This window comes from Myotis lucifugus, unplaced genomic scaffold (assembly GCF_000147115.1).
Source record: "Myotis lucifugus unplaced genomic scaffold, Myoluc2.0 scaffold_68, whole genome shotgun sequence".
In the NCBI taxonomy this organism is placed as follows: domain Eukaryota; kingdom Metazoa; phylum Chordata; class Mammalia; order Chiroptera; family Vespertilionidae; genus Myotis; species Myotis lucifugus.
In genome coordinates, this window is record NW_005871116.1 from 1996036 (window position 1) to 2023142 (window position 27107).

Genomic DNA, 27107 nt, shown 5'->3' on the forward strand with positions numbered 1-27107 from the left:
GCAGAAAGCCGAAGAAAAAGGTTTTTAAAAAAATGTGTATTTTTATTGATTTCAGAGAGGTAGGGAGAGGGAGAGAGAGATAGAAACATCAATGATGAGAGAGAATCATTGATCGGCTGCCTCCTGTGTGCCCCACACTGGGGAACGAGCCCACAACATGGGCATGTGCCCTAACCAGGAATTGAACCATGACCTTCTGATTCATAGGTCAATGCTCAACCACTGAGCCACGCCAGCCAGGCAAGAAAAAGGTATCTTGTTTGAAATTGGTATTTTGTTTGAATTGAAAAATGCTAGGTGTTGACTTCATTAAGTAAGATCAACAAAACCTTTTCCCAGCTTAAGCTCTACAATGAGTTAACCTAATTCAAAATAGAACAAAAAGCCAGTCATTGTATCGTGTACTCACTTGGGCCTTTAAGTTAGTAGCATGACCACAGTGAGTAGGAGTCTGGGGCCTGGAGTGGGATAAGTGGGTGTGAAGACTCCCTGGGCACTCACCTGGCCTTGGGGAAGCAGGCTGACCGCTCTCTACATGGACCACCGCTCCAACCTGTGCCCTCTGGGCGGTTCCGGCAGTTTACCTGGCCTCTCAGTGACTCTGGTCCTTCATCTACTAGTCGTCCCGGCCTCCACTGACCTGTGAGGCAGTGTCCTTGTGAGGACCTGGCGTCTTGCACGTGCTGAGGACTGTTAGCTGTTGTCATTACCCACAGGAACCTGAAGCAGGTAATGTCCTTTCCACCTTTGCTGCTGATGCTTTCCAAGAATTTAAATGTGTGCTGTGGAGGGAAAAGGCGGGCTATTTTCATTAATAAATTTCATACAAGTTAAATTATGCCACAAAAGGGGATTTAGTGTAGCCCTTTTAAACAGTGACATGGTACAAATAGCCATATGTTGAGGTCCTCATGTGTAGGACCTGTAATGGGTTTCAAGATGTGCTGGGTGCCCCCAGGACACCTCTAGCAGATCCAAGATTATCACTCCAATGTTCCCACAGCTTAGAGGCTAGAGATGCTGAACACCCAGGAGCTAGACTCAGGCTGCAAGGCTGTGTTTGTGTTGAAGAGGCATTAAAGGTAGTAGAAGGCTTTGTTTAGAATCCCTCACTTCCTAGCTCTGTAACATTTAGTAAGATGAATTAGTGTATTCATCTTGAAAATAGACATGATAATATCTACTTCATACAGCTGTGGTGAGGATCATGCCACCATTAACACATAGTAAGGGCTCAATAACTCTTCCCCTTCCGCAACATGTTCTCTTCCCCAAGAGTAGACCTGGCTCGCTTGGGAAACCCAGAGATAGTAAACAGATCAAAACGTAATCAGGAACAAAATGGATTTAAAGTATTAACACTATTTATTAGTCTAAACAACTCCTGTTTTCAAAGCATTTGACTTAAAACTAGCCCTTATAAATAAGTGATATCTCCTCTGGTGTCCCTACTATAAATAGGAGCTTTTAGAAAATGCGGTTCTTGCATTGGAGAATGTAAAGAAACTGAGACAGACTAGAGTTGTTGATGTCAGGACTGTACTTCCAAGCAAACCGGCTTGTTGACTGGAAGAAGACAGAAGAAAAAAATCTCACCACCTCTTGAGACGCTGGCTCCTTGACTGTCTTGCTGTTGTCTGTTAGATATTTATTTGGCAGACTGGGGAGTTAAGAGACTTTATCATTCATGCAGTGCCCAGAATCCATTCACTGAGCTGGCTGGCTTTGCCTCCTAACACCTAGACGAAAACCAGTTGCACTGAGCAAATGTGGGGTTTGATGGAGGAGGAGGAGAGAAGGTACTTGGAGCACCCAGGAGAGAAAGAGGCGGGAAGTGTGCCCCTGGTGTGGTTGTAGAGAGGGGAGTAGAGTCCATGTTGGCAAAGATTGGACCTTGGGGGTTGGGATCACGTGCCCCTAGTGTTTAGAAAGAATAATCTCTTCCTCCATCTACACTGACTTGTCCCTTGCTCCTAGAATCTGTGTTATTTGTAGAGCAGCTATTCTACCCATTTTTTCTAACTTATAACTTAAATAGATTTTCTGGACTAGCGTGGGTCCTACTGACCCTTGGAAATATTGTTGTATATGATAGAGACATTTCTAGTAACAGCCAGCTTAGAGATGTCCTTGTAAACCCAAACCTGGTCTTAAATAGTTACTTGGAGGATATAGAAAAATTCTATTAGCTTGATATGTTCAAATTCCAAATGACCAAAGCGAGTTTCCTGTGTTTACTGTGTATATATTTTTTTGTTATAATTGAATGACAAAAGTTTTAATGCATTTAAATAAAGGCCAGCAAACAGAATTCCAGTGAAATTACATTTGATTTAGAAGTAAAGTAAAAAGTATAAATCTTTATTGATTTACTTTCTTATTAGGAGATAAAGTCTTGGTATGAATAAGCGGGAAAGACCCAGGTCTAACCAGAGTCTTGTACTGAAACTCCGAAGTCAATGCCTTACCCCAAACCAAATTCAGGAAGATGAAAAGTTCAATATCTTAAAACAAAGCAAGCAAAGAAGCAAAACTGAATTAAAGATGTATTAAAATTAGGAGAGGAAGGGAAGTGAAAGTTTATAACTCTTGAAGAAATTACCTAGTAAAAAAAGTACACAGACATTATTTTATAAAGTGCAAAACACCTGTATATTTTAAAGTAATAATATATGGCAAGCAAATTAGAAAAATAATTTTAGCAAATATTTTATAGGCAAAGGGTAATTATCTTGATTATGTAAAGAATCTATACCAAATACATATATACATATATAAACTCTTAAACTAGTAGGATTTAGAAAACACTTGGAGAAAATACAATTAGGAGAAAGGATCAACATCTTTAGATATTAAGTAAATTCAAAGGAAAAACAAAAAATACATACCATTTACTCATCACATTTATAATTTTTGCTTGTTTTAACAATTTTTTATGATAATACTCTCAGCTCCTGAGGTATAGAAAATAAAGCCTTCTCGTTCAAAGGAAGTATTAAGGAAGTTTTAACACAATCATTGGATTTGGTATCATGAGACCTAAAATTGAAGTTTATTGTGACCATATCTGGAAAAATATCTCCTGCTTGCTTTCCATTTATTTAACTCTTCTGGAAAGAAGCTCAAGGAAGCACTAACAGTGGTTGTCTTTCCCCTAAGTGGAGAGGCAGGAAGTATGTGAGGTGTGAGATCTGCTCGGCCGGCGTGGCTCAGTGGTTGAGCGTCGACCTAGGAACCAAGAGGTCACAGTTCGATTCCTGGTCGGGGCACGTGCCTGGGTTTGTGGGCTTGATCCCCAGCAGGGAGTGTGCAGGAGGCAGCCAATCGATGATGTTTCTCTCTCATCAATGTTTCTCTCGCTCTATCCCTCTCCCTTCCTCTCTCTCTCTTAAGTCAATTAAAAACACACACACACACACACACACAGAAAAATCAAAAGGATGTGAGATCTGAGCCCAAACTGCCTGGGCTTCACTCCCAGCTCTGCCACTTGAGTAGCTACGTGACTTTGAGATTGAGTAGCTGTTGGGATTGGACAAGTTTTAAGTTCCCTGTGATTAGATTTCTCCATCAGTGATTTAGTGGTTAAGCGGACCTACCTCCTGGGGGTTTTGTGAGAACTACATTTTCTAACACAGGTAAAGCACAGCCCACAAGGCCGGCGTATACTAAGAGCTCAGTAAAGCATGAGCTATTTGCTATTTAAGTGGTGGAACCAAGATGGGCAGACTTTTGCTGACACTTTTCTTCATTTTCCAAATCAACGTTTCTCTCTCGAATATATTACTGATACATTAGAAAAAAAGCAATAAATGTTTTCCCGAGGACCCAGAAAACTGAGTGAAACAGATGATTTTTTTTTAGTCACATAGATACAGACTCTTAGTTGGAGTATCAGAGTATGTCATCAAAAAATAGATGCTTCGTGGCTGCTGAGACCCAAGAGTTGAAAATGGAGTTGCAGTGACACTTGAAATGAACTTTGTGCCCCATATCATAAGAAGTTAGGATGGTGTAGCTTCCTGGAAAGACTGCTTGCATCCTTTGGAAAAGTTTGTGTCTACCCCATATTCTCTCCCAATCCCTTAACCAGTAGCTTACATGAATAGCTACATCTCTATAAGACATATTTTAGTAATAGCTGGGCAAAAGAAAAAAATTTACAATAATGGAGTAATTAATTTTTTGGGGCAAAGAACGTGAATTAGGGGAAGGGAGAAGTAGTAAAATTTATTCAATACCTTTGTTAATTTCCAAATATTTCAAAAGGTAGCATGGGCAATTGGATTTACACATAAAGTTATTATTTTAAACATATGTTTTAAAGTTTCAGGAGCGGAAGGAAAATTAAGGAGAAAATTGCCGTCTCTTTTCCTTAATTTCCTCTAAGTTTAAGGGGAAAATGGTTGAGAAAAAAGTCTCCGCTCACTTTGCTGTCTTCTCTTGCCAGCAGCTAACAAGTCTGTACAATACGGTTGCCCAGGCGATGCCAAGACCGTGTAGAAAGAATGGTGTGCGGGGACAGGAATGATGCAAATGGGTTAGCAGCGTGAACGGGAGGAGGTGTTTGGTTTCTTTTGGAAAAAATAAAATTATACCACCCGCTATAGGCCGTTATGCTAGCCGTTCTAAACATCTGCTGTACGAAGGGACTTCATTATATTGCCTTGTTCGGGGATACATCATTTGTCTCCTAGCTATGCCCCCATCTTTGTACCTCTGTACTGAGCCATGTCCAAGTTGATTCCACCGCATTTAAGTCAGACAAAGAACTTTTCCATAACTTCTACCTGAAGCCCTGGATTCAGCCATCCCCTCACAGACCGACCGAAAAGCTGGGCACAGCCCTTGCTCTCAAAAGAGCACAAATATTTGTTGCTTAAATAAAGTTACTCTTGTCCCGACAGGCGTGATCACCAGACAAATCCTTATTCCGTTTTCTAGGACTGTTACTTCAGTTTAAAAAAGACTCCGTTTTTCCTCTTCTTCTCTTCTCCCCCCGCCTTAGGGACAATCCTTGGATTCACACTCCGGCCGTACAGAATGACCTACCCGGAGGTCAAGTACTTCTCCTTCCCCGGGGAGCTGCTCATGCGGATGCTGCAGATGCTGGTGCTGCCGCTGATCATCTCCAGTCTCGTCACAGGTACCGAGGCGGGGCTGTGAAAAGCTCGCTCCAGGGTTGCTTAGGAAAACACGCTCTTTGGGTTTCTGCTGGATGCATGCTCTGTTCTAGGGGGAAAACAAAACAAAACAAAAAAAGTTCCTTCAAAATGATGGAAAGGTGCTTTGGTAATGCATGACTGATAGCACCTTGTATTCTACCAATCACAAGAGGAAACACTGAAACAGGCACGTAATCTGGTCCGCCTCGCCACGAAGGAGGGGCCCTGCTAGACAAACACGGCACCAGCAGCCCCCTCTGACCACGGCAACAGGTTGACACGAGCGTACATACAACAGGTCTGTTTCCCCACCCTCTCATCCCACCCAGAGAGCATCTGGTTGGACAGCCTGTTAGCTATTGATGCAGGATGCTTGTTCTCAGAGCCACCGGGACGTGAGCGGGAGCCTTCTGGGGAGCCCCGTCAAGAGGTAATGCTCACCACGCACTCACCATCGCGGCCGCCAGCGCTGCCTTTCCCCGGTGAACCCACAGGGTTCCGCTGCCTTCTCCGGTTGTCCCCTCCCTGTCATGTCACTGTTTAGCTTGTGGGAGAAGTGGGGGGGTGGGGGGGGCGTGTGAGAGAGTGGTCCCCATCCTGGTATTTTGTCAGCTGACACTTGAATTTCCAGCGAGGGCAACTCTACAGGGTAGCATCCTCTTCCCATGACAGCGAGACAGCCATGCACTCCTGCGTGGGAATGGTTAGCCTCATGTGTGTCTGTGGTTGCTGAGCGCAAACGGAGCCAAGACGCCGCAGGGAAGCGTCGCTGTTCCTTTCTGTCCACTCTTCTCTTTCCCCACCGCCCATCTCTGACTTAAAGCGGAGTGCCCATAGACCCTGCCCAGCAGGATGGTTTCTGGGTGGGGAGCTAAAGCCCAGAGCTCGGGTATCACTCACCCTGTTCTCGCTTCCACCCTTGGCTCACGGTCCCCTCTTAGGCAAGTCACTCCACCTAGGTGAGCTGGCCCAGCGCATCTCTCCCCTCCCAGGGAGTTCTCAAGGGCATTTACACTCTCCTCACAAGCTGTCTGTGTCATGGGAACTTCACAGGACAGCTCAAAGGTCCTGGAGCACAAGTCCAGCCACTTCATGCCTGGGTGGGCTGGCCATTACGTGGACAGAAACTATGTCAGATTCCTCCTCAACGCCTGGCAGATCGATGCTGGCTCCCACTTGCCCAGGTATTTCAACAAGTGGTTGCACGCACAGGGAGCTCCCATTGGAGGGAGAATGGACCATAAAACGATCATGCGGATAGGATAGGATGACTTGGGAGGCTTGTTTTTGAAACTGGCCTGTCCCACTGCTGACCAGGGGTAGTCATTGCCGCCTTATCACAGAGGCTAGATCGGTGCTGACAGGAGGGCACAACCTCACTTTGTTATCCACGTGCCGCTGTTACCTGGGAAACAAGTTCTTTGCAGCAATGAGTGGACAGAACCCACCTCCGCCATCGTATTTGCTGGAGCGGGGAGTCCCTCCGCCCCATCCCACTGGCTGGCACCTGAATTGAGTACCTGGCGTTTTCCTGGGCACAAACGGAGGCGTCCTGATTCCTTTATCCTCTCTCTTCATGGGTCGGATCAGTGTTTCGAGGTTTCTGCTTTCTGGTAATTGTGCTAAACACCCCATGTTACCCTTTGTAAGGGGAAAGCCCTCACTAGGAAGCATTTGAGAAAATGCTACTTCCCCTCAGCAGCAATCCTAGATGATGGTTAACTTGAAATGGCATTTCCTGGTATTTTCTAATACTTACCACGTCAAATCTATGGAAGGAATAAGAGACTTCATTGAGTAATTGTGCTGGGAAAAAATATTATGATGCAATCCCTTTTGCATGGTTAAAGGGGAATTTGTGGGTAAACCTCAGTGAATTCATCAATATGTATAATGCTGTTGTTAAAGAGACAGGCATGCTAAGCTGCAAACAACCCATATGAAATGAACTTTTAAAATGTAATAGATCCCAGTCACCTGGGATGTTACCTTCCTTTATGAATTCATTTAAGGGGGCTTGTCCTAAAAGCTTTAATGCAGCAAGGCTTGCTCATTTCCCAGAGGAGGTTATTCAAAAGGGACATAGAAAAGCAAGAGAATTTGAGAAGACGACTCATTCACTAAGATTATTTCGGGAAGTTTGCCTGGCTAATGAAAGGTCGACTATAGATGCTGAAGCTGTCCATAAGTTGCTGACTTTGATTGAGGAATTATAGACTACAGCAGAAGCTTTGAGTTGGCTTTTTTGACAAAGGTGATAAATTCAGACAATATTATGATCTAATAAATTTTATTTTTTAAAAAATGTATCCTAATGGCACGTTGGGGATGCTGTCTCTTGGGCCATTAAGAAAGAAACGGCAGCTCTCTTTCCAGGCCTGTGTGAAGACAAGGGCCATAATTATTTAGTTTGCCAAAGATCCTTTTAAGGTGTCAGTCTCAAAGAAGTCATTTCCAAGCAACACAGTAACTTAGATACTTAGGATTCATTGGAATGCCTGATGGATTCGATGAGAGTTTCCTTCAGTTTTAAGCGCAACGATTCTACCCCAAAGTGGGGTATGACCCGGCGAGAAGGAGAGGGAGGAGGTATTTCTGCAATTTACACACCCCCTGGAGGGTCCCCGGTGTGTTGGGCGATGTCACTAGGGAACGTGTTGCTGAGGACGGAACAGAGTCAGGGTCCACTCTTTTAAATGGGAAAAGCACGCTCCAATGCCTCCAGTGGCCAGGCCGGTGACCTCCACTGATGAAACTGCCATTTCCGGCCACTGTTCGGTTTCCTACTCTGCTGGGGTCATGGATTCAGAGAAATGTTTCTGTTCGACAGGAGAAGTGGCGTGGACCAGTGCGATGATAAGTAGGAAGTGGCCCGGCTTGCAGAGCAGTGTAGGCAAAGGGAGTCCAGGAGACTACTGGGACCTGAAAATTACCAGCTCCAGCCGATCATTTCCAGGTGTCAACAGGGCCCGATCTTCTAGGTAAAAGGGTCGTTCGACCGCCAAAGGGGTCGCGACCCACAGGTTGAGAACCGCTGCTCTAGAGTTTTATGTGTTCATACAACTAACAGAACAAAACACTGCCAGGCAACGGTTCGCCTGCAGACCCAGTGTAACCCTTGGGGCTTGAGGGTCTGAGATAAAGCAGAGATGCACTGATTAGCTCGTGCATCCATGGGGTCACACTGGGTCTCCTACTGAGTCTCATAGGTCACCTTATTCCACTGTTGACAGTTCCATGTCAAAGCTTAACTAACATGAAATCAGCTACTCAACACCACGTTCACTGGCCACAGAACAAACGGCCGTGGGGAAATCCCTCCTCTCTATCCTCTAGGGTTCGCCGCCTTGTGTCCTCGCTGGTCTTTTCGGCTCCTGACAGGAACCCAAGAATAAGGACTCAGAGGTCACCCTTTCATGGAAAGTACTTCCCAATAGGAAAGGGCTTGACAGGCTTAGTGCTCGTAAGGTCCAACGTGCCAGGGTCTGTGCAGGCAGAGATTGCGATGCATGAGGCCCTTGCATCTCTGGGATCAGGTGTTTCGTTGGAAAAGATGCTGCACATTTGATTGTACTTTTACGTCGCATTTCGACTCTGGGGAATCTGGGTTGGGTTTTTGTCCTTGAAACCTCATGTTTGAGTTGTGGCCCTAAAGCCCCTGCAAGTCGTGTTCTCTTCCTCCTGAAGTTGAGAGTCCAGTCCTTCCCAACATCGTTGGTGTGTGTTAGCGTTCCAGAAGCTGCTGGATTTGTACTCAAGTACCTTTTTTATTTAATTTATTTTTTTAACAAGAAGAGTATGTCTGTGCCAATACACCACAGTAAAACAGGAGTTTGGCACGGGTTTCTGTTGATTTGGTTGGGATGGACAGCCAAACTAGATATTTCATGCCAGAAATATGAGTTGGTTTGGCTGGCTACGTCTGATTGAATTCACTAGATAATAATTAAATTCCTTTTCAGGTTGTGCTATGTAGACGGAACTATCGCCTCCTCTTTACTCCCGAATCTTTTCGGAAAACGAGTGCTCTCTTCCGTTCCCATTCTAAGTGTCCATTCCTCCTCAGTCACTTACCTAAAAGGAAATCTTTCGTGTCACCGGTTTCCTGGGAGCGGGGATCATCCCTTTTGACAAGCAATCACTGTGGAGTTGGGCAAATTGTCAGTAAAAGGTTGCTGGGGGGCTGTCCACAGCACCAGTAAAAGCAGCAGCGATGTCTGGGGCCTGTGGAAGGCACGCCGGAGGTAGGGTTATGAAAGGCAGGAAGTTGACCTTTGAACATTCACTCATTCATTAACAGCTACTTTCTGAGCTCTTACTACATCGGGCACTGAGCTAGGCACAGAGGGCACATGAGTACAAAGGGCTAGGACCCAGCATGATGTGTGCTGGGCGGGGAGGGAGGGTTTCCCTGCCCCGCTTAAATCACACAATTTATGTAAATTCCAGTTTCAACTATCAGAGAGGGAGGGAGGCTGGGCCTCTGTACCCCCTTCAAGAAAGAGACAATTTGATTGATTTGAAGAAATTGATCTCAAATCTGATTTTTCGAGTCATGGCAATCTCCATCATTGACTGAAAATGTTCTTTAAATCAGCATACTTTTCTTCTAATGCCTCAAATCATTGTGGAAGAGGGACACTCCTGTTGCTCGTCTGATGGAGGAGATAATAGATCACACGTAGTTCTCAACCTTCTGGCCCTTTAAATACAGTTTCTCATGTTGTGACCCAACCATAAAATTATTTTCGTTGCTACTTCATAACTGTAATGTTGCTACTGTTATGAATCGTAATGTAAACATCTGATATGCAGGATGGTCTTAGGCGACCCCTGTGAAAGGGTCGTTCGACCGCCAAAGGGGTCGCGACCCACAGGTTGAGAACCGCTGGATTACAGTGTAACAGGGGTGTAGATGATGCTGTTAGCTGCCAAAGACTCTCAGGGCCCGAGACCTGGGGGCAAAATTGCGAATGTGAATGAGGAGTGAAATACACAGGAGCACCAAATTAAGACGTTGTTTTACCTGTAACCCAAAGGAGCGAATGAGAATTAAGAGTGACTTTCTCACTGTGTGGTTTTAAATTAAGGAGGGGTTTCTGCACCAACCAGAATCAATAAATGCCGTTGTATTCACTCCATTTTGGGAAACTGATTCAGCCCAGTGATCCCTTCCAAGTCACTGTCCGGCTTCTGCCTAAGCATTTCCAAGGACAAGAGCTCTTTAGAACCCATCTGTCCTTGGGAAACTCCAACAGTTCTTTTTCGCATCCAAAAGGAAATAAGCACATTAAAAAAAAAAAATCAAACAAAACGGAACACCTGCCTGCCTGTAATCCCTCCTCCAGTGACAGGCTCTGGGATGGGCACATACTCCTTAGCAGCTTCCCTCCGAGTCTGTAACGTGGGGCTTCACCGTGATGGAAGCCAGCGAGCCGCAATCGCCAGCCCAGGGCTCTCTTCCCTGAGAAAATAAAACTAGAGGCAATAAAGGCACCTCAAAGGATGGCCCTTGGCTTCACACAAACACCATTTGCAATAAGAGAGTCATTTCATTTAACACGAGAGGGCAAAAAATGAGCTGGGCAGTTCTTAATTGGTGCACATGTGGAGGGTTTGTTAAGGGCTTGCCAAACCTGAAGAAACATTTAATAAACTACTCATCGCCATGACTCTGCTGATGGTGGAGGCCTGTTTGAAATACTCCAGCACTTATGTACGAGGAAAGGAATTGTCGGTTTATTCCCTCTCCCCACACATACATGGGGGGGGGGGGCGGGGAGCGGGTGTATCTCTCTTACACAGGGAAGAGGTTCTTTGAGCCTCCCTTTCATTCTCTGTAAAATGAAGGCGAAAACTGCCTATGTCAGTGATGGCGAACCTTTTGAGCTCAGCGTGCCAGCATTTTGAAAAACCCTAACTTAACTCTGGTGCCGTGTCACATATAGAAATTTTTTGATATTTGCAACCATATTAAATCAAAGATTTATATTTTTGATATTTACTTTATATATTTAAATGCCATTTAACAAAGAAAAATCAACCAAAAAAATGAGTTCGCGTGTCATAGGTTCGCCATCACTGGCCTATGTCATGGGGTTGTGAGGATGTGAGGACTTACACCGGGCACATCGCTATTGGCAGTAAGAGTCCTGCAGTGGGAGCCGTCCTGCGGTCCGCATCGTCTAAATGAAAATGCTAGAGCAAGAAGAGAGCTCACTTCAGGGGCGTGTGACTGAGCCTCCAGATTCCACACGTCATTGGCCTGTGATCCCTGCAGCCATCACTTTCCTATGAAAGGGAAATTGAAGAAACCATGAAGCTCGGCCAGTAACAACACGGGAGCCAGAGAATTCCTTCTTCCCCACTGGAGGGGATTGGTTTCTGCCCTGCAGCCTGGGGTGTGATTCCCTCGTCACAGCTGCCTCCCCCTAAATACTATCACTGGTTACACAACGCCCCAGTCTCTCCTGAGAAACTCCAGCCCCGTGTGTGGCCCCTGGAATCCACGCGGCAGACCAGACGGCGAATTCCACGTGCTGCCTCCAGGCTGGGCACAGAGCCCTCCGGCTCACCAAAGCTTTCGACAAGCCCAGTCTCTCAGCGTGTCAGCGCTTGTCATGGCGCCTGGACACAGCCAGGAAACAGCTCAGCCCCCAGGCTGGTCCGCTTTCTTTTCTCTCTCGGGCTGATCAGGAACACGGGAGAGGGGGCCCAGTAATGGCCATCGGAGAGGGAGGTTGTGGGGTAAAATGGGAAGACCCATCTGAGGGGTAAAGAGGTCGCTTGGCCTTTTTATACCATATAGAAGGGAAATCTGGGTGATTCAATGCCTTTTTTTTTTTAGTGGATTTGGGCTTTGGTGAGGTGTAGACAAAGCCATTGAAGTCTAGCTGTCCCAGAAAATGTCTACCTTTCCATTGCAGACGGTCTCATTCAACAAGCATTTGCTGAGTTGTTTTATGAACCAGCCACTTTTGTAGGACTCAGGGTACCAAAATGAAGAAGGCGAGGTCCCTGACCTCCAGAAGTTGAACGTGTGGTTGGGAGATGGACTTGTGATTCTATAGCACAGGGTCATGTGACCGAGGCAGCGCAGGCCCAGAGGGGGAACCAAGTAGGGAAGAGGCAATGCCACCATCCCTCTTCCTGACCCTCCCGTGTTCCGGCTCCCTAGTCAGGAAACAACGCTGTTAGCAGACAAAAAGCTTTGGTGTGTTTGGTTGGTTTTGGTTTTTTGGGTGCTGCCTTGTTTTTCTCACACTCGACTCTTTCACCATCAAACACAATAAGGGCTGGGGTTCCCTGTGAGGTTCCCAGCAAAGTCACCTTAGGGGATGTGTCCTCACAGATGAGGAGTCAGAGAGAAGAGGCGCCTGACAGGGTTTCAACCACAGAAACTTTCCCTTTCAGATGGGAGCCGCTCAGCTTCCAGGGGGCGAGCCGGGGCCCTGAGGCTGTGTGAGCAGGAGGGCAGGTGGAGGTAACCTGGCGCCCAGCGTGGGAATCCCCTCTCCAGCCTGGAAGGTGGCCGTCAGCCGCCTCCTGAACATTCCATCCTCAGGTGGCCCAGGCTCCTGAGCTGGAGTCTGCGTCCTATCAGGCCCACCATTGGTCCTAATTGCCCCCTTGGGAGCAATAGACAATGAGGTTCTTTGGATGGTTTCGGGGGCACACACCTGAGCACAGCCGAGGTGTCCCAGTTCTTCTCGTGTGCCCAGGTCTTCCAGGCCCTTCACCACCCTGGTTGCCCTCCCCTGCACCCCTTCGTTCCCAGAATTGAACCCAGTGCCCAGAGGTCACATGACTGAGTAGGGACAGTGACCTGGACCCAACCCTCTGGGAATACCAGCTGGGGTTGGGTCAGCTGTTGCATTAACTGCCACAAACCACTGGCTCAGAGGATTCAGCCTGTGGTCACCTAATACCTCAGAAATGAATGTTGATGGAAAAAATGATTGTGGTAAAAATGGAATTGGTCTTGATTTGAAAGATCAGAAGCCCCGGGCTCAAGGCTCTGTGTGAGATGAGACTTTCCAGAGAGCGTGGGCCTGTGTGAGCCGGGATTTCTTATCTGTGACGTTCAGCGGCTTCAAGTTTGCCTGTGGTTTTGATTGGTTCTGGTTTGAAAGAAATTTCTCAAAGTTTCTTTTTAAAAATGTAAAAAGAAAAATTGAAGGTTTTCTTTAAAAAGGAATTATTCTCTAAGAAAGATAAGATTTTAGCAATTTGATCATTCAAACCACTGTTGGAACCGCAGGTCTTCGGGAAGTGATGGGAAGGGATGCTCTCCTTCTGTGGACATAGAATGGTTTCCAGGAGAGCGCGTTGCCTGAGGAACTCACTGGAGATCTGGGCTTAGGGCTAGCAGAGGTGGGAGGAGGAGAGGGGGGGGGATGCTTCTGCATGAGCCACCCGCTGGTGAGCCTCTCACTTCTGGCATTCACATGACTATTTGTACCGTCCGATTCCATTTAGTTATACTACCTGGGATGTAGCCCCCAGACTCCACCTCCCACCCCACCCAACCCCAGAATTCAATTAATTGGTCTGAAATGAGGCTTGGGAATCGATGTTTCTTTACAGTTCTCCAGGTGACTGTACTGTGCACCGGGGTTGAGAATCAGCATTTTCCAGTTTTTCTAGAATTGTTCTTTGGAAGGTTCAGGTCCTTATTCATTCAGATACCCCCTCTCTTCCAGGAAGCCTTCCCTGGCTTTCCCCTGGCCCCTACTAACACATGCTCCCAAAGGAGTAGCTTCATTATGTATTCCGTACGGTTTTATTTAAAATCACTTAAATAAAGTGAATGCTTACCACTTGTATAAATGAAATAATATAGCAAAACACAGAGCAAACCACAGGATTACACACACATGCAGTCTGTTGGCTCAGATTTAAATGGACTTCTGCTAGGTGAACTGCTTATCCTGGAAATTATTGGGAACCTGTATTCCATTATAAAAGGCTTCTCTGTGTCTCATAAAGTCAGGTAAGAAGATGCTGGTGTTTCTACCAGCAGAAAGACAGAGAGATAGACACGGGGAGGGAGGCGGGGGGGGGGGGGCAGGTCAGAGGAGGTCTTCTAAGCCAGACAAGGCTTTCTGGGACAATGTCATGCATTATATGTTTCTGGGACACAGTGCCTGCCCTGTCTTCCCTGTGTTCCATATGTAGTGGGCATTTCATGATAAGCATCAAGAAGGTTTTGGTGGTGGAATTCTCTGCTGGAGGACTGATCTGCCGAAATGACCCAGCCAGTGTTGAGTCTGGATAGACTCTAGGTTCCCCAGTCTTACGTACGTTTCTACAAATTCATTTCTCCAGGCAGGATAAACTTCTTGTTAGCTTCTTCCTGGAGAAGATCTTTGCAATAATCTCAGGTCCCCAGGCTGCGAGCCAGTATGACCTGCTTTCAGGTGTTCGTTTCCTGGACTTCCTCATGAAGGAAAGAGGTGTGGCCACCATTGTATTTATTTAATTTTTTAAACAAGTGCTTGAATTTCCATCCGAGTTTTCTTCAGAGGGAAGAAACTTCCCCTAAATTACTAAGGAGGGTTCCTCTCCCAGGCCATTGGATTCAGATTGGCTAGTTAGTACCTGAGCTCTGATTCTGGGGCAAGTGAAACAGTCAGAAGGAGCTGCTGGCTCACCTTTTCGGAGGATTCTATAAGAAGAGCAGGATGATTCACGGCCTCCAGCATGTTAAAATGACATCCATATTAGCAGGACTTGTCAGTACTGGTGGGAAAAAAACTGTATATATAGATGTACACACACACACACACACACACACACACAATCCTGTTTGATCTGTAATATGCCTGGACCCCCTCCCCCACATACAGTTCATCCAACCACTGGATTATTTTGAAGCAAATACCAGATATTTCATTACATTTCTAAAAGCAAGGAAACATAAGCCAGGTGTAATATTTTAATATACTTTATGTTTGTACACACACACACACACACACACACACACACACAATCCTGTTTGATCTGTAATATGCCTGGGCCCCCTCCCCCACATACAGTCCATCCAACCACTGGATTATTTTGAAGCAAATACCAGATATTTCACTACATTTCTAAAAGCAAGGAAACATAAGCCAGGTGTAATATTTTAAATTATTTTAATATACTTTATGTTTGTACACACACACACACACACACACACACACACGTCCCAACAGCTGTCAGTCACTTGAGGAAAGTGTTGCCAACCAAATTCTTTACTTTCCTTCCACTCAGGGCACAAGCTTCTCTACCAGCACTTTATATTACGTGCCCAAGCTCCCCTGCAGCCAGAGCATGCTGGGCCTTTATAGGAAATAATGCGATAAAATGCTTAGGCTATGAAACTTTGGGACAGTTTTTCATTATGGCACAACATGAGTGTGTATGTACACACATAGCTTTGCATGTTTGTTCTTTTCTCCAGAGTCCCCCCAAACCTAAGAAGTAGTCTGATTGTGCCTCTAATGTTGGTAATTCTGTTTTAATTTACAGCTTTTCCAGGATTTGTTTCTGTGTTTTATAAGGTTTCTCAACTAGATTATTTCTATTTAAGCGGTAATTTGAATGCATTGTCCTCAGAGGTGTTTGTGCTAAGAGCTCAAGTTTTATTATTTTTAAAGCCACCTTCCTGGATGTATATTGCAAAATTTCCCCAAATTGTAATATAGTGATATGTACAAAAAATTCTTAATATCAGCATACCTAACCTACACACACCAAGTACTTAAGAAAAAATGGGAACATTGGTAGCTTCTATACTGGAATCTTGGGACCCATGCTTCATGATGTATCTGAAAGCATTCTTTTGGTAAGATTCCAAGGGTAATCTTAGAGCCGGACATTCATGTAGTATTTCTTAAACATGTTTAGGAATAAAACTAAAAATTCATAACATTCTTATAGGTACATAAAAATGTTTGCGTATTGGATTCTATGTGACATAGGAACACATTTACTGTGAGAGGATATGGACTATAAGCACATTTCATGAACAGTATATGCTGTTACATCTAAGCATGAGTGACAATTTCAATTTTTCTACTATCATTTAGGTATAATATTTCATAGTTTTCAACCCCTTATTCTGCTGTCACTCAGGTGAAAAGAAAGCAAGAATCGATTAAAATGTTTTTATAGTGGAAAATCTTTAAATTGAGAGAATTCATTCTATTGACTTTAATCTAGTCATAATTTCCCTCTGAATTGGACACCTAGTGTCAATGTTTGTTTTAGCAGAAAACATTTGGGTTGAGCTTCCAGAGCACAGATGTTCCTTGGGAACATGGCTTGAAGTCACTGTGTAATTTCCCATTAAATAAACATCTGAGCACCACCAAGCGAGGCCAAGTGCCTGGAAAGTGCTGTTCACATCACATAAGCACAGTGTTCCTTCTGTGAGAGGCGAAGGCACAGCCACGCGCATCGGACTTCCCACTTCTGCGGACGTACTCATGTTACTAACGTTTGCCATTCACCACTAAGCTCCTTTGTTCCTTAGAATGATAGAGATCTATTTCACAACAGAGAGACTCGTTTTGTTTATACAAATTCCCTTTTTATTTCTCGGAATTGGTTAATAAAGACAGATTTATCTTATTTCAAGATTGCACTTATTTTTTAATAGCTTTATTGAGAAATAATTCGCATGCATACAATTTACACATATTAGTGTATAATTCAGTGGCTTTTAGTGTATTCAAAGTTGTGCATCTATCACCACAATCAATTTTAGAACATTTTTATTACCCTAAAAAGCAACCCAAACATCTTAGTTATCAGTCCCTAAGGATCTCATTCCCCCAGCACTAGGCAAACACCAATCTATTTTCTTTCTCTTTAGATCTGTCTGTTTAAGACACTTCATTTAAAGAGAATCATACAATACCAGTATGCGGTTCTTTGTGATGGCTTCTTTCACTTAGCATAATGTTTTCAAGGATCATCCATGCGGTCGCATGTATTCGCATTTCTTTCCTTTTTATGGTCAATTGTATTCCATTGTATGGACATACCATATTTTATTTATCCATCCATCAGTTAGTGGGCATTTGGGCTGTTCACTTTTTTCCTTTTGGCTATTGTGAGTAATGCTGCTATGAACATTCATGCACATATGTTTTTATTGCTCTTGGGTATATACTTTGGAGTGGAATTGCTGCATCCTATAGTAACTCTGCTTAATCTTTGAAGAACTGCCAGACTATTTTCCAAAGTGGCTTCAATATTTACATTCCCACCAGCAGTCTATGGGGTTCTAATTTCTCCACATTCCCACCAACACTGTTTTTAATCTGTCTTTTTTGGTTATAGCCACCTCATTGTGATTTTTAATTTGCATTTCCCTGATAGCTAAAGACGTTGAGCGTCTTTTCATGTGCTTATTGACTATTTTTATGTGTTCTTTGGAGAAACATCTGTTCAGATCCTTTGCCTGTTTTTCAATTGGGTTGTCTTTTTATTATTGAGTATTATCTATGAAAATTGAACTTCTTTGCCGTAACCGGTTTGGCTCAGTGGGTAGAGTGTCGACCTGCGGACTCAAGGGTCCCAGGTTCGATTCCAGTCAAGGGCATGTACCTTGGTTGCGGGCACATCCCCAGAAGGGGGTGTGCAGGAGGCAACTGATCGATGTTACTCTCTCATCGATGTTTCTAACTCTCTATCCCTCTTCCTTCGTCTCTGTAAAAAGTCAATAAAAAAATATATATATTTAGAAAATTGAACTTCTTAAAAGCTCTGGACACTAGATTATATACAGAGATGACTATAAGCTTATCATAAATCATAGTTATGGTCATTCTTGAGGAAGATTCTTTACTGTGATTAATTCCAGTATAAATAAGCACTTTTAACTTTTTGTTACAAAGTATAAAGCAAATGATAAAACAATGTTAAAAATGACTAGTTCTATAATAGTATGTTCTTTTGAAATAAAACTTCCTCCAGAAAAGGAAATAGTTGAATGGCATTCTCTAAAACAGTGGCATTTTGTTTGTCTTAGGTGTAGGAGGACTCTTGCTTTTCCCTATAAAAATTTGTGTTTTTGCTAAAACGTTTGAAGTCATAAGATATGTAGTCTGGGTATTATAATTGCATTTTATGTTTCAAAATGGTAAAATTCAAATATTAAGTCCTTGGCTGTCCTAAAATAGTTGTAATCCTTTAAAATGTAGACATAGATGTCTACATTTTAGAACAAAATTAGAACTTTTGGGTACATTAAAATACAATGTGTTAATTTTTGTAGTTATAGTGAATAAAAGTTAAAAATAAGGCAGTGACAAAACAATGTGAATACACTTAAGACTTCTAAACTGTACATTTACAAACGATTAATATGGTAAATTTTATGTTTTTTACCACAATTAAAATTTTTTCCAATAAATTGGGTGTAAAATTTTAATTCTAAATGACTGCTTATCAATCTAACCCCCCACAGAGTTTCTACACTAAGCTTTGGAAGGACATCAGTTAGCTTTCTCCCTATTTTCTCTCTAATTTTACTTTTGGAAATGTATATACAGGTATTTGGGGTTATCCAGAATGTTCGTTCTTGAAGGCAGTGATCAGATCATCTCTAGAAATTGAGAGAGTTCTCAGCTGCCCCCGTGGATGCCCCAGGAGGTAGGTGGGGGTGGCAGTCTGGGAGAGACACTGGGAAGCAAGAGGACCTCTGGATTTCATGCTCAAATTCCCTCCAAAGAATGTGGATGCTGAGACTGGAGTGTGGATACAAATCTCACTGGAATGAAGTGGATTTTATGAGCTGTTCAGGGGTCTGGTACATCTCAACTTACAGAAAGGCCCCGGGGCTGAAAGTTGTGTTCAGGTCTTTTGCAATGCTGTTGGATTATATGTATTTCTTATGTCGTTGTATTTTGAGCTATAATTCCAGGTCGGTTATTTCCAATTCAGACAGAAGGTAAATGTCCGCTTTCCTTAGCTGTCTGCACCTGGTGACGGCAAGAAGAGCCCTGCCAGTTGTTCATTAGGTCACCCCCTGTGAAAGCGCTAGCAAGGCCTTGAATTCCGTTCTTGAACTCCGCATCTTTGAAGCATGACTTCTACTTCCTTTGTCACTAGCCAAAATGCACCTATTTGGATAAAAGATGGGTCCCATATGACACCACATTGTAAAATACCCACTTGTAAGAGCTGTAATGGAATTGGCCTCTGCCCGCCTCATACTCCCACACTAACCATTAGTTAGAGCAGCGGTTCTCAACCTGTGGGTCGCGACCCCTTTGGCGGTCGAACGACCCTTTCACAGAGGTCGCCTAAGACCATCCTGCATATCAGATATTTACATTACAGTTATGAAGTATCAACAAAAATAATTTTATGGTTGGGTCACAACATGAGGAACTGTATTTAAAGGGCCAGAAGGTTGAGAACCACTGAGTTAGAGCCATAGTGAAGCTTGCCCCTGACCATTCTCAGTGATTTGGGTGTTGTTGTTGTTTTTTGTTTTTTATTTTTTCATTCTGCTTCTATCTCGTGTCTGGGATTCCCAGCAGTGAGTTTTACTTTTACTTGATGGGCAATTTTATCACGGTACTAATTATTGCTAATTTTTATACCTAAATATGGCTACCGCCAAGCAGCTTCTTGCATTGATATTGACGTCCTCTTACAGATATAGAATTAATGCACCAGCTACTTACAAGTCATTTCTTTGTGTTCATTAAAGAAAACCCCTAAAGACTCTTTGGTGAAAGCTAAACGTAAGCCACTGAATAGTATTTAAATGAACAAAACTATACTGGTAAGGAAAACTAAAGATGGTTGCGTCTTCTGAATTTGATGCCAAGGTGGGCAATGGTGGTGCTGGAGCCAGAGACGGGATGGGTTATTGGTCTGGCCAAGAGAACTCTGGAATTTTAAAGAACACCAATAAAGTAGAACAGATGACCTTCGATAACAAGGGCTGGCTTTTGTTCACTAACAATTGGTTTCCTCTGTTTATTTTGCTGTTTCAAATTATCCTTTCTGTGTGGAAATCCACACAAGGATCCTAACATTAAAACCCTCAAAAAATAAACAAAATAGCCCAAGCTTTTTGGAAAACTGAATGTTACTAGTAAACATTACTCAGTAATGTCCACCCTCCCATGACTGGACAGAGGCACATCTGGTATGTGCGTTGGCTCTGTGCTTCCGCCTGTGACTTGCTGTTGGTGGCTCGGGCCAGAGTCCACTCCCAAGTGCAAGCTGCGTGAGGGCAGACGGCGCGTGTCCCTCTGATTGGGTTTTGCGGTCAGCTCCTCAGGAGGTGGCTCACTGGCCCGGAGCTGCTGCAGAGCAATGCAGCTGTGTGTACGTCGACAGCGTCCATTGAGCCTCCCTTCGGGGAGATGGGGTTTGGGTGTTAGACGGAAAACAATTTTCAGCATCATATTTGTGGTCTCTTTAAGGAGAAAATTACAAGTGGCTTCCAAGTCTTTGAAAACTTTCTGTTTCAATATTTCTATTTCATGAGTACTCACAAATAATGCTCAATGGGGGTAGTTTTTGAGAAAAGAAAAGATCCCTTGAAACTTTGCGAGTTAAGTAATTCCTGCCTCAGTGAGGTACAGTGGCACTACGTGAGGAGAGTAGAGGCAGGGGCAGGACTTTAAAAGTGCGCTGTATCCACCCTTCTACCCGCTGGATGTGAGGTCGGAGATAGAGTTGGTCCCGTAGGATGCTGTTGGGATGTAAGAGCAGAGGTAGAATTGGTCCCATGGGATGTTTCTCATTGAAATCATCTCTGTCCACAGGCCTGGTGTCACTAGCCAAAATGTATCTACTCTGAAAATATGGGTCCCATCTGACACCACGTTATAAACTACCCACTTGTAAGGGTTGTAATGGAATTGGCCTCCGCCCGCCTCGTCTCCCGCACCAGCGATGCAGAGAATGCTTCGTGATTCTGAGGAATTACGTTTTAGGTTTTCATTTGTTTTTCTTTGATTACCCTATTGGGAATGTGCAGTTCTTCTTTTGTAGCTTCAAGTAAGAATCTAATTTAAAAATTTTCCCCTTAAAATCCTCTAGGAGCCCTGTGGCTACACAAGAAACACTCATTGTTGACCAGTTTCTGTTTTCAGCTACATGCCAGTCATAATGCAACTTATTAAGACAACTGAATGAGATAATTTAATTATTTTCAATGTACAAAAGGCAAAATTAGCTGCCATGAATTTCTCTGGAGCAAAATATAACTAATCTTTCCGAATATTTTCATTTTTGACATTCAATCAAGATACACTCAAATTGTTAAGTAGGATAGATATTTCCTTTGGCATTCAGAATGATTCCAAACTTTGCTCAGAAAAGAAAGGAGGGAGATCAAATGTATTAAAGCAAACTGAATCAATTTTACTTTGGTACATTATTCCTCTCTATCTACCATAGGTCTACTCACACCAAAGAGTACATATAAAAATTAAGATAAAATCAGTAAGTCTTTCATGGAAATAGATTTTAGCACCAGAAAACGGCAGATTTGGGTCAAATTTTGACTGAGAGACTATTATTTTCTTAACAAACATCCAGACTCCAGTCATTTATTTTATTTTTACAACTAAAATCAGTTTTAGAGAAAAGGCAGCAGTCTCACTTACGATACTTTAAAAGAGAGCAGTTTCTTTTATTGCAATTTATCACGTTAACGTCATGGCTTTTCTTGTTTCTTGTTTTTAATTTATCCCAAACTTTATGTGGAGGAGGCTAACATAGGCTCTGATTGCTGTAGTGAGTATTTTGGGATTCTGTTATTTGGATCATCCATTATTTCCTGTAGCATTATAAATATATTTTTTATTGATTTCAGAGAGGAAGGGAGAGGGGAAAGAGAGATAGAAACATCAATGATGAGGGAGAGAAAAAAAATGATGACGGAGAATCATTGATTGGCTGCCTCCTGCAGGTCCCACAATGGGGATCGAGCCCCAACCCAGGCATGTTCCCTAACCGGGAATCCAACCTCCTGGTTCTTAGGTCGATGCTCAACCACTGAGCCACGTGGGCCAGGCTCTGTAGCATTACAGTAGAGAAGGGGTTAATAAGCTATTCTGCATTTCTGTGTGATCACTTAGAAGTTTTGTGGTTTTTTTTTAATTAAGTCATTACTTAGCATTAAGCTTACCATTGGTTAATACTTATCCTTTTTTTCTTTATAGGGCCAAGCACATAGGTGTGCAAGAAATAGTATTTTATTTTTCTCAGTACTTTTCTGTTATTGTTTTTAAAAATGATTGTACTGTCTCAGTGCTGAAAGGAAATAAAGATTCGGATTTCAGTTATTTTATCTACAGGGAAGACTATGCCACTCTGATTAACCATCTTAACTTTAAAAACTTTAACTGAGGAACTTTTCAAGGAAATTTGAGGTTTGTTTCAATAAACCTTCCTTACTGATGACTAGCATAATTTGGAACAAAAATTCATATTATGATGACTAGTATATTTGGAACACAAATTAATTTGAGCCTGCAAACATCTACCATTTTCACTCCCATAATTCGTCAGATCTTGGACTAGCTCCACATGCTTTCTGCACCACACCTCATCCTGTCGACTCGGCATAGTGTGAAAGTTTGGCTTTTGCACCCTTTTGCTGCCCTCGGGAGGTATTTAAGACTTTGATAGGCTTTGTTTACAACCAGAGTGATCTTGTAGGATAAACCCTCTGGCCTCCTGTGACACTGAGCTGCTGATACAAACTTCCCACATGTGCAGACAGTCCAAATCCACATTCAAACAGTGCCGCCTCGTTAGGAGAGAGTCCTGAAAAGGACTTGTTTAGGCATGAACAGGCCCAGTGTGTGACTGGCCCTTAGAGATAGTGATTCTCTCTATATTTCCCTTCGGCCATATACATTATGAAGAGTCAAGGCAGGAGTGTATAGGATTTAATGTCTTATGACTGTGTTAAAAACCTGTGGTTCAAGGGTTACTAAGATTTCGATAGAAAAAGAAAATACACACATACAGAAAACCTCACACAGCATCAATATACACTTTAATACGATATAAAATGAACAGTCCCTATTGTACAGCTCAGCTCTCATGTCTGCTGCTTCTACCTTGACCTCTAGCTCTGGATGGGGGTGAGTGAAAGCCTTCTCTCCTAGATACAGGATAGGGATTTTCTGTAGTCGTTGGGAAAGACTGGTTTCTGTTACAGTCATTTATGTCTAAAAGATAGGGATTCTTTTCCCTAAACATAACCATAATCCCCATTATCAGTTGTTTGAAAATGAACAATAATCCCTTCATAATACCCAGTCACTTTTCAAAAATCCCCATTTCTTTTTCTCTCTCTCTTTTTATTTTGTTGGTTTGAATTAAGCCTCATTTGTACGTTGGGTTTGTTTTATATATCCTTTAAGTCTCCTAATCGATAGGCCTTCTCTCTCTCTCTCTCTCTCTCTCTCTCTCTCTCTCTCTCTCTCTCCATCTCTATCTCAATCTCTTTTCTTTTGCAATTTGTTCTCCACAATCTGGATTTTGCTAATTCCATTTCTCTAGTGTTGCCTAACATTGTTCTCTATCCTGGGACCAACTTCTCTAGACTCACAGAAATCCTTTCTTTTGTTTCCAAATGGGCAGAGCTACACGATGAGTCCCAGGTGAATGCATAACCAGAATTGTCTGCAAAACAGGCATAAAGATACACTTAAGGCTTCATAATTCTAGACCCGTCTCCCTTCCTAGAGAGGACCCACTGGTGTCTGTAAAGGTGCGGATTTTACCGAGCTGGTTCATTGTTATGAAGACGATGAGTGCATGTAGAATAAACGTATTCCCGGTGAAGGAGCACAGATACGGAGGAGAATTCGGCGTTTTTAGGTTTACAGAGAGAGTAGAAAAATATTAAAAGTTGATTTTACAAAATCAAAGGAAATGTAGAAACTAGGGACTCAGCCTGAACTTGGCCCCTGCTCGGCCTCCTCCCCCACCCCCAGGCTTGTTGACTGGACCTCCTAACTCTGACCGCTGACTATGGCACCGCCTCCACCTGGTCCAGACAGCATCTCAGTCCAAGTCTACAGCAGCAACGCCCGTGCCAGTCTGCCTGCCTTCCCCCACTCCCCCTGGGAACTTGCCCCTTTCCGATCTGCGTTTTCACGTGAAAATAGTATGATCTTCCTAAGACTCAACTCTGAGCTGATCCCCACATTGCTTTTGGGATACAGGTCACGTCTTGTATGGCTCCTGCTTCTCTTTTCCATCTCATTTCTCACCCTCTCCCCTCATGTCTTCCTCTTCCCTGGAACCCCCCTTACCTCCCGTCTTACCTTGGACGTCACTTCCTCCAGGAAGCCTTCCAGCCCAGTAATTAGGTGGCCCCATTGGCGTTCTCCACCTCCTCTGGCCAACTGAAAGTTTCATGAAAGTAAAGGACCATTTTGTTGGGCACTTCACCCAATCATTTTCTGAGACCCCAGAGGGTCTTCGGTTATTTTATCTTATTTTTTAAAATATATTTTTATTAATTTTAGAGAGGGAGGGAGAGAATCATTGATGAGCGAGAACCACGAATCGGCTGCCTCCTGTGCTCCCCCGACTGAGCATCAAGCCCACAATCCGGGCATGTGCCCTGACCAGGAATCGAACCAGCAACCTCTGGTGCATGGGGTGATGCTCAACCAACTGAGCCACACTGGCCAAGGCCATCCTCAGTTATCTTAGAATCGTGAAAGCCTCCACTTTCGTGTAAAAACATGATATGCTGCGTAACACTTTTCAGAGAGGTTAGCGAAGCAGAGAAGAGTTCAAGTTCCAGGTGACCCGGCTTCTCCTGGAACTGTGACCCGCTTCCTTGAGCAGAATCAGACCAGAAGAGCCAACATTTGGACTCTTGACGTAGAGAAATATTGCACCCTGCTGCTGATGGATGCGGTTGGCTTATTATTTTTTCTTTTTGAACAGGCAGAGAGAGCATTTCCATGCTTTTTCTGGAAAGATTCCCTGATTCAATCTTTCCGTTCATATTTGGTGGCGTGCCTACTAATGCCCGAGGGCATGTGTGCGGTTGAAAGTGGAGCCTTGCACGGGAGGGGTCTGGGTGCCAGCTATTCGCTTCCCTGGTGGGCACTTCCGGATATGAGGGAAGGTGTGCTCTGACACCCCCAGCTCCGACGGGTATGCGCGCACACACACACTCACACACACACACACACACACACTCCACACTTTCTCCCTCGGGCCGCAGATCAGTTGTTGGAAGTTGGGCCACTGCGTTTAGCCTGCAGCCGAACAGCTGGCTCTCAGTCGCTTTCAAGGAGAGAAAGGGCATCGCTGCCTGCCCGGGGCCTGAGCGCCCTCCTTAAAAATAGAACAACGCGTGTGGCTGGTTTCTTCTCGTCCCGGGCATCAGGAGCAGGTGTGCGGTTACACACACACACACAGAGGGCGAGATTCACTCCAGCATCCTCCCCCCCCACCCCCCGAAGTCCCGGGAGCTGCCCAGGGAGCTGCACTGCCTCCCGCGCTGAGTTACAAGAAAGAAACCCGATCCGGCGCCGTGTTGCTGACACGCAGAGTCACATGCTCCCCTGTTCTCCCGGGGCGTCCACGCGAGGGGGAGAAAATGTCACCGAGAATGCTGCTGGGCACCGGGAAACACACTACAGCTCCCACCCTGGAAGCTGAGCTTGAAGGAGAGGCACTTGCACGGCTCCTGGACGCCGCAGGCTTCGGCTTCGGAACGGCGAGGGCGGGGCCGGGGATGGAAATGCATCCCCGGGAGCCAGGGCGCAGCTTGGGGGACCCAGCGGGAGCGGAGCGGGCTTTCCAGCTGCTCCCCAGGGCCCCTCCCGGAGGGACGGCTCCCTGTGCCGTGACCTGCAAGCCCTGGCCTCCCTGCGCTCGGGGAGTCTGTTCAACCCCGTCGAGCGGGGGCTGCGAGGTGCGGGGGTCTGCACGCTTCTCGCTTCTCGGCAGCTGCCTGCAATTCTTCCGCGTCTCGGAGGAAATGGTTCATAATAAATGTGACCAGATGCGAGGTGTTGGGCAGCCTGGCGAGGGGCACTCGTCTTCGAATTTGGGGCTATTTCGTGTCTCATCATGGAAGCTTCACCCGCCTTCATGCCCTCGACGTGTTCGGTGTTCGCGTACGTGCCTAACCTCTGATCCACGCTTCCCCCCACGAGTTCTCCCAGCCTGTTTATTGGTTCTGACGCCACCGCCGCTCAATCCTTGGCTCGCAGAGTCCAGTCTGGTAGCCATGCTCTGGCAGGTCCGACCTGGCGCTGCTGTGGGCTCCTTCCTTCTCTGCCTGCGCTTTTCCATCGCCCCTGACCGCCAAGCCCGGGGTTGCCGGAACTTGCGTTTATATATAGGTTATTCCGGTCCCCCACGCTCCCTCTCTTCTCCTGCCCGCGCCCCGCCCCCGACCCCGAGTGTGGCTCACCCCACACTGCGGTGCCTGCCCAACACTGTGCTCCCCACGGGCCCAGCATGGAGAGCAAGCACCGGGTTGTAGTTTCAGCCACAGCCCTGGGCCTGGCATATAGTAAGTGCTCAATAAATCTGTCTCAAATGAGCCAAGTGTGATGACCGAAGAAAAATGCAAAATGTTCCTGTTTTCTTATTCATCAGCTCCACCGTCAGAAGACAAGAGGCACTTCTGAGGGGGCCTTACACCCTGCAGGGCTGCTGGGAACATGTAGAAAGAACCCTGTGCAAACAGCAAGTCCAGTGAGTGGTTGTGAGAAGCCGGGGGACATGCTGTCTGGCCTCGCTCACAGCACGAGGAGGGGCGTGTGTGTGCAGCTTGCGTACTTCTCCCATTCATCTCACTCTTACCCAGTTTATCTCCCTACTTGAAATACTTGACATTTCTGCTCATGTGAGAGTTAGTCCACCGCATTCCTGGGGCAGTCACGTGGGCTCTGGCTTCCTAAGACTGTGGATACACTTCTCAGGGGCACT

General features: G+C 44.7%; 1 protein-coding gene across 1 annotated transcript in view; it reads left to right on the forward strand.

Annotated features, from left to right (window-relative positions):
• Positions 1-27107, forward strand: part of SLC1A3 (solute carrier family 1 member 3) — a 70299-nt gene that overhangs the window by 17089 nt on the left and 26103 nt on the right. Inside the window, exons 3-4 of the mRNA XM_014457039.2 lie at positions 5009-5146; positions 5495-5678. Of these exons, the coding sequence (XP_014312525.2) occupies positions 5009-5146; positions 5495-5678 (322 nt within the window). The remainder of the gene's footprint in view (positions 1-5008; positions 5147-5494; positions 5679-27107) is intronic.